Here is a 12,616-nt window from a genome sequence, read left to right on the forward strand (position 1 = left end):
CTATCACGTACTTTAATTAAAATAAAAGCCAAACCCACCGTCTGCATTCAGCCCACCCTGTCTGTCAACGGATGATTAGACTTAGCTTCAAGTGTGAAAAGGTCGATTATCTAAAATACTGCTCTATTCCTTATTACCTCAGACTCTTAAATTTAAATACAGGCAATTGCACTGGATTTTGATTTTAGAAGAATTACATCTTACATAAATATTAAGTTAGTGAATAGTTTTAGTACCAATTTTTAGAACATACAACATGTTATATTACAAATGAAATTTTGTTATTGACATGAAGGTAAAAAATAAAATTACTGTCTAATTGACATTATAGAGAAGTAATTTGTACAAAACAAACATGTAATTAAAAAAAGAACAAATATACATGGTCTACTAAAATTTTCTTTACTACTTGAGTTCATTAATCCATTTCCTGGCCATGAAAGCCTATATATTCCCATTAAAACCCAATGTGTTTAAAATGAACAAGTTAGCATATAACCTCTTTATTCTGCTGTCCCTGAATAAAGAACTTATTTAACAAAAAATTTAAAAAATATACTTAATACTTCTGCACCTCTAAAAGCAAATTTAAAAAAATAATATAAACTAATACTGAAATACATAAAGCACCAAACTAAACTAGTAAATCATCAGCTAGCTAAATGATCAAATGGAAAGCTCTTCCAGAGAACAGATAGAAGGAAATGTGAAATCTACTGAAGGAGGGTAAATAAAAGCGGCTACACATGCCTCTAAAGCTGAAATACTCCTTTCAGTAAGCTGTAGCTAGGACCTGAATTCTTATACTGAATCCATTACTAGAGGAAATCTATAGATCTATAGACCTCTTCTTTGACTTTGATTTCATATTAGTTAAACCTATACAAAATACTGACCCAAGTCCTATGCACAAGCAAGGGAAAGTATCCATCTCTCCAGAATAATCATGTCCACTGTATGGTTTTTTTAAGCTTTGTTTATCCGAATGACAGTGCACAGCTTGAACTCACATAAAACCCTTAGGAAAATACCATGGGTTTAATTGCGCATGCGTGCAGAGAAGGGGGGAACAGGTAAGAAGGAAGAGGAAGGGGAATGCTAAAAACATGGACTCCTATCAGTGTCATAAGGTACATTATCTGTAGGTGACCCACACCCACCTGCTGAGAGCAGCCCCCCTTGGCACCAAATACCCTGAAGTTCTACTAAGAGCTTATATGAGTCTTCCGGGCACCTGAAGGATTTCACATCCCTCAGTTCTGCAGGACAAACAATACGGCCCTGCGGGGTGCAGGGGAAGGCGGGTATCAGCACACATTCACTGCCCAGCCACAGGGTATAAAGGACTACCCTCAGTACCCTGAGAGGAGAAAGGAAGAAAGTCACAGTCTCCAAGTAAGGTGGGTTAGTAACTGACTGCGGTGAGGGATGAGGGGAGTGAGATAAGGTTTGGAGTGCATATGGGGTCCGGGAGAGGGCAGCAGGAGACCTGGCAGGCTCCACATACGAGGTGCTGAGTGACTATCTGGGGAGGAAGGTGAGGATTCCCCCAGAGAGGTGGCTGTGTGAGGCTGAGGAGTATCAGGGGTGGGCAGGCCATGTTTGAGGAGCTGGGAGTCAGCAGGAATGTCTGAAGTGTGGGGAAGAGTGGGGAGTAAGACCAGACAGGTGGGCCAGGTTGAATTCAGGATGCCAAATACCCAGTTGTCCCCTCAACCCAGGACGCTCAATCCCTGGCTTTCTTCAGATTACCACCCAAAGTCACCTTCGCAGCGAGGCCCTTCCTGGCCACCCTATGTCGGATGCCCCGCTGCCCATTTCATACCCCTCCTCTTTGCTTTAGTTTTCTCTCCTCAGCCCTCATCACTAACACTGCACATACTTCACTTCGGTAAAACAGCCAGAGATATTCATCCTTGTTGTCCAAGACTGCCTCCCAAAGTCATGTGCATCCTAGACACGGTTGGTGCCAGGTAAATTGACATTTGTTGAATGCATGAATGCCAACTTCAGGGCCCCAATTCCCCTTCCGGCTCCTTAAAAGGCAGTCCAAGTCTATCTTGGGGAAAGATATTTATGTCTCTGAACGAATGCTTTTGTGTGTTTCTCTCTGACAGAGGCCGTTGATTTAGGTGTCGTTAATGGTTTGGTGGCATCCTTCTGCTTTTTCTCTCTCTCAGCATAAATAAACAATCTCCAGGTACATACAAGGCACTAAACTCAGTAATATTACTTGGCAGATCTGACAGACTAATTTGATTCGTTTGACTTTGGTAAGACAAAGAAAGCTCTGAGTTTACTCTCTTCAAACTTTAAGAAGATACAGAACAGTTGAAGACTCAACATGCAAACATAAAACGCATGTGAAAAGCCGTGTTGCTTGTGATTTAGGTTACTGCCACCACTATGGACAAGGACTATGAAAATGGTGGAATAATACATTTTTGGAGTAAAGCAGGGCATTTGTTTGTTTGGCCTCTTAAAGAGATATCCTAGAGGACCTGGCGACCCCAGGAGCAAAACCCAGATCCCTCCCAGGGGTGTTACAGCAGCATCTTAGCTACAGTGAGAATAAATTCACTGGTTTATCGTGAATTTAAAAACGGATCCAGGGATATGGGAAATGCCTAAATGAAGTGCATATGTAAGCATTTCAGCAATAACTTGCATTCTTTTTCTTTTAAAGGAGGAAAATGCAAGAAAGCAAGCGTCACACCCCACACCTACCTACAGGAGTGTCATTTGACTCCACAGTTGGTGAAAGAAAAGCTAATTCATAAGAAAAAAGGAAAAGTGAAACAAATAAAAACAAACTACAGTAAGTAAAATGAATTTCTATTTAAGCAAAGGAATTTTTCAATGAAAAAGAGTCACACTGACATGACCTGTCATCTAATAAGTTTGCTGACAAGTAAGTTCCCATACAACATTTTATCAATAGTTTTTTAAAAGGAAATTTAACAAGAAAAAAATTAATTCATCAACAAAAAAAATCAGAAAATTCTAATGTCATATCTGAATCAATTCTCTTTTCTTATTAAAAATGAATGGTTTTTTGTGAAAAGACTCTGATTAACGTATGTAAAGATAGATTACCTTGGTATCTCTGAATTCTGCCCTTTCCAAATGGCATTGGTAAATTCAAAGGTATGTAATGTTCGTGATTGCACACCACACGGAGAAATTCAAACTTGTATTCAAAGAGGGTCTGCAGGAAACAATGGTTAGTGAAAGTTAAATGTCTCAATGAATACTTTGTACAGCATCCTAAGAACCTATTAGAAATCATACACCCAGTCGTTAGCTTCCCGACCCTCTTAAAACTGCATGCTCTGTGCTAGGTTTTAGGTTTTAGAATGGCTGTAGGCTTTTGTTTAAAAATTCGGAATACATTTCATTAAACAATGTCCTCCACTGACTCTAAGGACATTTATTATTTATGCTCCTACTACTTCAAAAAGGATTTCAGGCAGCTTATAATAATAGACACAGACTTAATACAATAAAAAAATGAGTAAGGCAGAGCTTTAAAACAGACACGCTAGGCAGGAGATGGGTAATTCTACCAGAGAAAGGCTACATGGTTACTTCTATCATCCTGCTAAATAAACTATGATTCACAACACATATACTTTTAATTTTGCAGTTGAGAAGTCTTTTCAGTTATTTATGAGAAAACCGTATGTTTATTTTACATTCCGAATTACTGCATCCCTAATATCTTACACATTAATGCAAGTACTAGTTAGTACTAGTTAGTATCTCCAAAAGAGGGGACAAGAGTGCCTCTGGGATGGAAAGAAAACTGTGACGTGAGCCCAGAGAAACAGGTGGGTTTCTGGATGTCAATCATCAAGACAAAAAAACAGTGTGTAACACACACGCTACCTTGGGGTCTCCAGGAGCAAAGCAGCTGATGTAGTTGTTGATCTGCTTAAAGACAAAGCCCCTGTCCATGAAGGTGAAACATCTCTGCAGAGAAACAAACCACAAAGGTGAGTTTTTAGGCCCAGGCTTTTTTTTTTTTTTCCCCCTGAAAGTAAGGTTGAAATCAGCATTTAGTGTTAATAAGTTTATTCTATAGCATAAAAATGAGCCATTGGCATCGACTGAGCACCTACTATATACCAATCACTGCTCGAATAAACATTTCACCACTTGACCGACACCCTCTGCACCCTGAGGTCCCTACCTTGATGAACACAGCAAGGCTGTGATTTGCATTTTTAGATGCCTCCGGGTTATCTCGAAATTTCTGAGTGATGTGTGGCATCAGCATAGTCACAACGGTTTCCACAGCGTGATGATAGGATGCGGGAAATCTCTGGTTTCGCAATAACTAAAAAGAATTCAGAGCAAATGTTGTGTTATTTTTAAATAACCCTCTGGGGGAAAAAAATCTCATCCCTGAGCCTATTTTTAAAAAACCCAGAGCTCCAACTTTATTTATCTAAAATGAGACAAGAGAAATTACTCTTTCTTCTCTCAAAATACTGTACAGGTATTCTGATACCTCATATAAGCAGTGTGCATTAGACCTGAGACCCCAAACTTCAGCCTGAGAAAGATCCCCTCGGAGGTACTTGTAAAAATGTGGAGATGTGCCTCTACTCCAGAAATTCTCATCAGAGCTGCATTTTCATGGGATACTTGTGGTGGCTTGAATGCCTGTACCTCTCAGAGATCTCTTTAGAAAACAGTGGCTCAGGTTTAAGCTTCAAGTATTCAAACGGAAAATAAACAGATATCAGAGACTGTACGTCACCGGTTGAATCTGCTTAGAAACAGTCCTCTTCAGGGGCATCTGGGTGGCTCAGTCAGTTAAGCGTCTGCCTTTGGCTCAGGTCATAATCCCAGGGCCCTGGGATTGAGCCCCACATCTGGCTCCCTGCTCAGCAGGGAGTCTGCTTGTCCCTCTCCCTCTACCCCTCCCTTTGCCTCTCTCTCCCAGATAAATAAATAAAATATAAAAAAAGAAAGATACAGTCCTCTTCAAATTAACTGTACATAATAATTTTTCCCCATCAAGAATGCTTACCTACGAAAATATACAGATCTCCGCAATTAGCAATCATGGACTCTATATCTTCCACACATCAGGCACTGCACTAGTGCACATTTTTATGAACTTTTTCATTAAATTCTTGTAAGTTTTAACCCTCATTTTACAGACGGTTGGAGAGGTCAGGTAAATGTGTCTTCAGCCACAGAACTAACAAGTAACAAAGATTCAAACCCAGATCCACCACGAGTCCAAGGCCTGTGTTCTTTCTGCTCTTTGACACTTTGCTTCCCCACTCACACGCCCAATAAATGAGAAAAATTACTGAGAACCTGAAATGTGAAGGGGTCTGGATTATATGCTTCATGACATTTATCCACTCATGCATGTGATTCTAACAGCCACAACAGGGAGGCTATCTGCATCCCCATTTTACAAATGAGAAAATGGAAGCTTAGAGAGATTCAGTAAGTACTAACTGACTTTCCTTCTCCCTTTTAGTGGTGAAGCCCCTGGGTTTCACAGGTGCACACTGCTGCCCAGCTAGAGACTACATTTCCCAGCCTAACTTGAGGCCAGAGAAGGGCCATGTGACTGAGTTCTGGCCAATGGGCTGTAAGAGGAACACTGTTTTTCCCAGCCATGTCCATGGGATGCTTGCCTTCCAAGTCCTCTTTACCATTGCCTGGAATGTGTGGTGGTGGGTGAGCCAGCTTTTCAACCATGCAGATGAGGGTGACACCTAGGCTGGATAATTGGAGTGGAGCTTGAGTCCTTGAATGACCCTGGGGGATAAGCTCCCCCACTCTCAGAGCTGCCTACTGGCTTATAATTTTCCAAAAGAGAGAAATGAACCTTTTGTCTTACTTAAACCATTATTTTGTTCCGTTTTGCAAGCCAAACCTATATCTCAGTATCAAAGAAACAGTATTTTCTAAAACTAGAACTGAAATCTAGTTATTTCTGCATGATTTTATGCATTAAATATCAGAACCTACTGTGAATTTTGAAACACCAGCTTTACAATAATCTCAATTCTCAAACCAATAATAAAACAGTCTTTGCAAACTTAAAACTCAATAATCCAGTGAGGGAAGGATCAAGTAATAAGTATTTGAAGTTTACCCACTTTCAAAAACAGAACTGTAAAATTAGAATTCCAAAGGGATTTTATTCTATATATGCAAAAAATAACTCTATATCCTGAGGGGTCAGCCTCAATAGATGATCAGCTTCCTGGACCCCAGACCACTAGGTATGACTGCTGCTATGCAAGCTGGCTACTCCTGAAAAAAGGTCTCCCAAGAAATACCTGAGGCCTTCAGAATGGGGCTTAGTAGATGGCTGACTCCCTCAGCCATCGTGGTTGGGGAACTCTATATGGATGGATGAGGTGGGCCCCACTTAACCTATTAGTCACCACTATCAAAACTAAAAGTGGGACAAGCAGACAGACACTGTATAACCCCCGATGTGATGCAGTAGTACCAGTTATGAAGTATTCTTGCCCCAAAGCAAATCAAACCTAAATGAACTGAGCTTCAACATCACTACAAGTTTACAGAAACCACGGGGACAAAGGACCACGCCATGTAACACTGCGAGCTTACAATGCGGGAAATTCTGCAGGACAAATGGGCCCCTAACTTCAACAAATACACTGCATTAAAAAGCAAACAAATGGAGAAGGAACAGTTTGAAAATCCGAGAAACTTCAGAGACACTTCAACCACACGCAATGTGCAGACTGTGTTTGGATCCTGATCTGGACCAGCTGACTGTAAAAGGGCATTTCTGAGACAGCTGGGAAAACCGAATACAGACAGGGTATCCGATGACTTTGTTGACTGTCACAATGGTACAGTGTTTCCATCTCTTTCAAAGGCTTTATCCGTTAGAGAGGACACACTCAAGTTTTTACAGACAAAATGATAAAATATTTGGAGACTGCTTTTAAAGTAACTCTAAAAACAGTGTGACGGTGGATATATGAAGTCACGATGGCGGGATGCCAATAACTGCTGAAAGTGAGTGAAAGAGCTTCAAACATGAGATGCGTTCAACTTTTCTCTTTCCTTTCATGTTTATTTAAAAATGTCTATAATAGGAAGTTTTTATTAAAAAGAGAGACAATGTGGTGAAGAATGGTGGATAATTAACACATCAACCAACCAACCAAGCTGCTCCGTGATTAGGCGTCAACTCAGTGCCTTTGAAGACTGAAATGAAGCTCTCCCTGCAGCAACAAACAGCTATTGTCAGGAGTCCTAATTTGGCAACAAAACAGTGAGGTAAGATGCATCTAAAGGTGATAAAGACCAAAGTAATTAGATGCTGTTATGGAGATTACTATCCACTAAAATGGAAGAAAGTGATCTAGGATAACGGGCAGCTGTCCAGGGCAGTGAATATATAAGCGCGAGCACGGAGGAGAGGACGCTGAGGCACAAAGACACTTGTCAGCCAGACGAAACCCCTACTCCTGACCATGTCCTGCTGTGGGATCTCCTCTCAGTGCTGCTGCAGCGTCCCCAGTGGCCCAGCCACCACCTGACCCTCTGACACATGCTGCCGGTGTGGGGTCTGCCTGCCCAGCACCTGTCCACACCAGATCAGCCTCCTCCGGTGGACCTGCTGTGCCCCATGCCCCCCACCCTGCTGTGAGCCTGACACCTTTGTGCCATCCTGTTGGCGGCTCAGCTCCTGTCACCTGACCCCAGGAATGGGATCTCCCTGACGACCCACATTCAGCCGTGCCGTGAAGGGCCCTGCTATCAGCCAGTCTGCAGACACATTTTCTCTGGGCTCCGACAGTGGCTGCTACCCAAATCACTGCTTCCTGTACAAGGGAGCATTCTAATGTTTGGTTCTCTTTTCCGCACTGTGTTCTTCTACTCCCTAGGGGTTAGAGAACTCTTTTCTACAGGCTATGTTACGGCTCCATGAGATATAATAAGTAAGACTATTAGCTAATAAACTTCATTTTTCTGGCCTTACCCGGGCATGAGCTCTTTCTCCTGCTTCATGCTCACTGTCTTCTACCTAAATGTGGCATCCTTCCAGGTAAAGTTCCACCCAACCTCCACATTGATCTATCATTTTGGAGCTCACACATACACCTTCTTCATTGTTCTCTAACTGAACCCAGCAGAATGTCTTCTTCCTCCCAGGACTCCGTCAGCTTCAAGGCTGCCGATGCACCATCTATGACATTTGCATAACCCCCTGTGCTCTGTGCACAGCAAACAACTGTTGCAAACACGTGCTCGTGGATAGAAGTATGGACAATCACATTCTGCCATCACGTGCTTATGGTGCTCACAAATACAGTTTAAGGGAAGTGCAGGCAGTTCATCTAAAACATGAACCATCCATCCTTTCCCTACTTTTCATTTGAACGCTCTTTCCTTGTTCAATTAAGTCAGGAAATGGTTGAAGGCTAAACACCTAACTAAGGTTATATAGTCACCTCTCCTCTGCCACATTTTCTAACTTGCATGAAGTACACCTGTGGAATGCTAGCGATTTGGCTTTACTCAATGTGGGAGGAGAGGAAATTCCAAAGGAGTCTGCTGAAATTACAGCTGCTAAATATAAGTGATAGAAAAGAAACACCTAAAATGTGTTGAGCATAGAGGCAGAATGGGATCAGAGCTGGGAACTCCTTAGTAGGCCTTGACGAGGTCAGTTTTGTATTTTCCTCAGAAACCGCCTATTGTAAATTCCAAGCACATGTCACCTATGGAACATTCGAGTCTGGCACGGTCCCATGTAATCAATCCAAACTCTGCATATCCATCTGCGGTAGTAAGGAAATCACTTGTTTTAGATGCTAGTTCATAGGCAGGCTCTGATTCACAGCCGTCCTCAGCAAATGGCACAAAGTGTAGTTTGATTGGCTGGGATGGGGAGGTGGACACATGCGGCCACATACATCTTCAGCAAGAGTGTAGCACTAGAAGCAGGCCTACCAGCACACACGTTTTCCAGGGGCATCTCCTTCTACGTAAATACACAGCAGATGGGATGACCCTGTTGCCAGCAAGAGTATACACCCAAGGCCTCAGCTCACCATAGACTTTGCCTCCAAATGCTGATCTATGCTAAATATTCTTGGGAAGGGCACTTTCAGCTGCACTGAAAGCATCATCTGGCTCTTACATGAATCTGTGGCCCAGGTGCCCCTACTAGACAGATGTGGGCCTAGTCATGGCATTTTAAGAAAGACTCACCAATGAGGAAAAAAATCAAGGTCAGGATTATAAACACACTGGATTTACTAATAATCCTCCATCTATAAGTATAAAAACTCTGAGAGAATTTGATATGATTTTGGAAATCACAAACTGCACAGGAATGGTGAATATGAACTTGTTCCCTCAATTCAGAACACTGGGATCAGGGACTAGGACATACAAATCTTAAGATGTAAATAAAGACGGATATAAAAATAACTAATTCAAACACGTAAAACTCACTACTCCTAAGATATGAGGCAAAACGAATAAAACCTTCAAAATATGTGAGAAATTCCTTGATCAATAATGTGTGATTCAGGGAAGGAGTGGCATGGCGTCAATGACACCGAAGAAGTCAGAGGGGAGCCCTCTAAAAGTGAAGTGTTAAGCTCTCCAAAGTGGTAAGTAGGTATTTTGAATCTCTTTTTATAGTAAATTATCTTATGGTTAAGCTTTCTCCTTTTAGATGCCAGTCTGTTTCTTTTTGTACTGGATAACAATTTTTAAATAAACTACTTCTAAAAACTCTCTGAATATTCTTTTAGGGCCAAGATATAATTAAGTTGCAGAAAAGGTTGTGCATGGTAGCATTTGAGCAGTCTCTTCTAAAGAGTTCCAAAAACTATCTCCCAGAAGTGCTGGCGAATTGAGTTATAAGGCTGGAAAGGGCAGATCACCCGGGAGAAGCCGATTCTGAGTCTATCATGGCTTTGGTCTGCTGTGTGACCCTGGACAGGGCACCTCAAGGGTCTATATTCCATCTCAACCTCTATGGCATATGGGAGAAGTTGGACCAGAAGGTAGCTTTCAGGTCCCTACCATCCCTAAATCTCTACGGTTTAATTTAGCATCTTAAAAAACAAACAAAAAAACCATGCAATCAAATTACTCTGTAAATTTTCTATACAGTTCTCAGAAAGAGATCTTATTGATACTTATGCTTCCTTTTTTTTTTTTTTTTAAAGATTTTATTTATTTTGACAGAGGGAGAGAGCACAAAAGCAGGGGAAGTGGAAGGCAGAGAGAGTGGCAGGCTCCCAGCTGAGCAGGGAGCCTGACACGGGACTTGATCCCAGGACCCTGAGATCATGACCTGAGCTGAAGGCAGACACTTAACCAACTGAGCCACCCAGGAGCCTAATACTTATACTTCTGTGGGTGTTTCAAAAGTGTTCATTACCTCCTTGACCTTCGCTCCCATGGTCTAGTCGTTCACTTTCCCACCTCAACTCTGTGAGGGCACAAACCACACCAAACCTAACTTTGTAACCCATGAGCCTGCACATAAATGAGGACTCTCAATGAATACTTTCTGAACAAAGCAGTTATATTTTTAAATATACTCAAGCCACCAATCTTTCTGGAGTGATTACATTTATTTAGAGCCAAAGATAATGAAAAATCCATCGGGGCCTTGTTACGGACTGAATTCGTATGTTGAAGTCCTAACCCACAGTCTCTCAGAATATGACTGTATTTGGAGACAGGGTCTTTAAAGAGGTAATTAAGTTAAAGCAAGGTTATTAAGGTGAGTTTAATCCAACAAGAGTGGTGTCCTTACAAGAAGAGAAGATTTGGACACAGACATGCACAGAGGGAAGACAATGCACAGACAAGGGGAGAAGAAAGCCATCCACAAGCCAAGGAGAGAGGCCTCAGAAACCAAATCTACAGACAGTTTGATCTCAGACTTTGAGCCTCCAGAATTGTGTGGAAGTAAATATCCATTGTTGAAGCCACCTGGGCTGTGATACTTGCTATGGTAGCCCAAGCAAACTAAGACAGGCCTACAGCCTATCCTGCATATGACATTTTTAACATGAAAGTACTACGTCCAAACGACCTGCATGTGTGCACGCATGCGTATGTGCGTGTGTATGTGTGTGTGCAGGCACACACACTTAGCTGCATACTGCCAAGTAGACAATCTGCTAGGTTTTTTACTTGGCAGGCTGTTCTGGCATGATTTAGATGGTGCATTACTCTGTGGAAAGTAGGGCCCACCTCCATCTGGCATCTGCCTGTGCACTAAAACCGGAATTAAAAGGAAAAAAAAAAAAAAAAAGAAGGAAACCACCTGGTCAGGCACCAGTACCCACTCTACTAGATAAAGCATGGCTTTCAGTTCTGAGCTGTCAACCTTCTGCCTGACAAAATCCAGCAGCCCTTCCCACGGCTTTCTCCAAGAGTCTAGATCCCTGGTACAGGGAGCCTAGATCTTCACCCTCCCTCCCTGTGGCTCCCCTGTCCTCCCTTTATTCACTGTGAAGGAATGCTGGGCACCATGACCTGCTCCCTGCACGCGGGCCTCCTGCTCTCCATGACTCAAGACCCCGCACGGTGCAAGGCAGAGAGCATTCATAGTCATAACGGCCACTCCAAGAGTAGGCATATCTCAAAAGGGACTTTGTCACTTGACCACTGAGTTCACCACATTAGAATCTTATAAAAATGTATCTACACTGAGCCTCAGACAGCCAGCAGCAACCAGTCACACCTAGACAGGCATCAGTCCAGAGCGGACTGAAGGGATAGGCTACAGGTATCCGCAGGATACCTTCAGCATGGGGACCCAGAGCGCCACACACACCCAGCACCTCAGCGAGGAGTTCTCTCAGAGTCCTTTCATTGCTTCCATAGGACGTGAAGTAGCATCAGACACTCTCATCTAAGGCCCTGAGAAAGGTCTACCATGTTTAAGACTGGGTAACTACATTTAAAATAAATGCTTAAACTGTTACTCTCATTTCAACAGACTTGAAACCTTCCAAGCTATACAAAGGAAAAGAGAGTTTTCTCTCTTCTTTCTCTCTTCCATGAAACACATGCTTCAGGAGAGTGGGCTTTGGAACCAGACTGGTCTCAAAACCTGGCCCCCCCACTCGCTCGCAGCGAGGCCTCGGCAAGTAACTCGCTCCAGGCTCAGTTTCTTCATCTGTAAAATGCAGGGTAGTACTTTATGATAGCCCTATGGCTTTATTACTTGGAATAAAACGTTTTCTTTCTTGGAAAGCACCTAGAATTGTACCGTAACCGGCAACAGAAAGCGTTCATGAATGTGAGCTACAAACGCAACAAAAAGACCTTCCCCCCAGGAGCCACCACACAAGCCCTGACAGGAAGTGACATACCTTAACTTTGGAGTTCTCTATCAAATGCTGAGCCATGGATTTTATCAGAACGTCAAAGAAAAACCATGAATACTGAAAGAAAGAAAAAAAAAGGATCCTGGTGAGAAAAACAACAAATTAGAAGGCAAGATGTTTATTCTCTTAGGCTGCCAACATTATAGACACGGAACAGGTGCGACCCCAAAGCAGGGCTGAACCGCTTGGCAAAGTATTATCGGACCAGAGGTGCATGGCAACTGTTCTCC

General features: G+C 42.5%; 1 protein-coding gene and 1 pseudogene across 8 annotated transcripts in view; one reads left to right on the forward strand and one right to left on the reverse strand.

Moving 5' to 3' along the window:
• DOCK9 (dedicator of cytokinesis 9) overlaps positions 1-12,616 on the reverse strand; it is a 178,096-nt gene that overhangs the window by 68,612 nt on the left and 96,868 nt on the right. For all 8 annotated transcript variants that reach the window (XM_040624053.1, XM_040624047.1, XM_008685005.2 and 5 more), the window contains exons 27-30: positions 12,372-12,443; positions 4,193-4,339; positions 3,889-3,972; positions 3,097-3,208 (exon numbers count right to left, since the gene is read on the reverse strand). In XM_040624053.1, coding sequence (XP_040479987.1) covers positions 3,097-3,208; positions 3,889-3,972; positions 4,193-4,339; positions 12,372-12,443 — 415 coding nt within the window. The remainder of the gene's footprint in view (positions 1-3,096; positions 3,209-3,888; positions 3,973-4,192; positions 4,340-12,371; positions 12,444-12,616) is intronic.
• On the forward strand, positions 7,467-8,274 carry LOC103657605 (annotated as a pseudogene).

Source organism: Ursus maritimus, unplaced genomic scaffold (genome assembly GCF_017311325.1).
Source record: "Ursus maritimus isolate PB19 unplaced genomic scaffold, ASM1731132v1 scaffold_10, whole genome shotgun sequence".
NCBI lineage: Eukaryota > Metazoa > Chordata > Mammalia > Carnivora > Ursidae > Ursus > Ursus maritimus.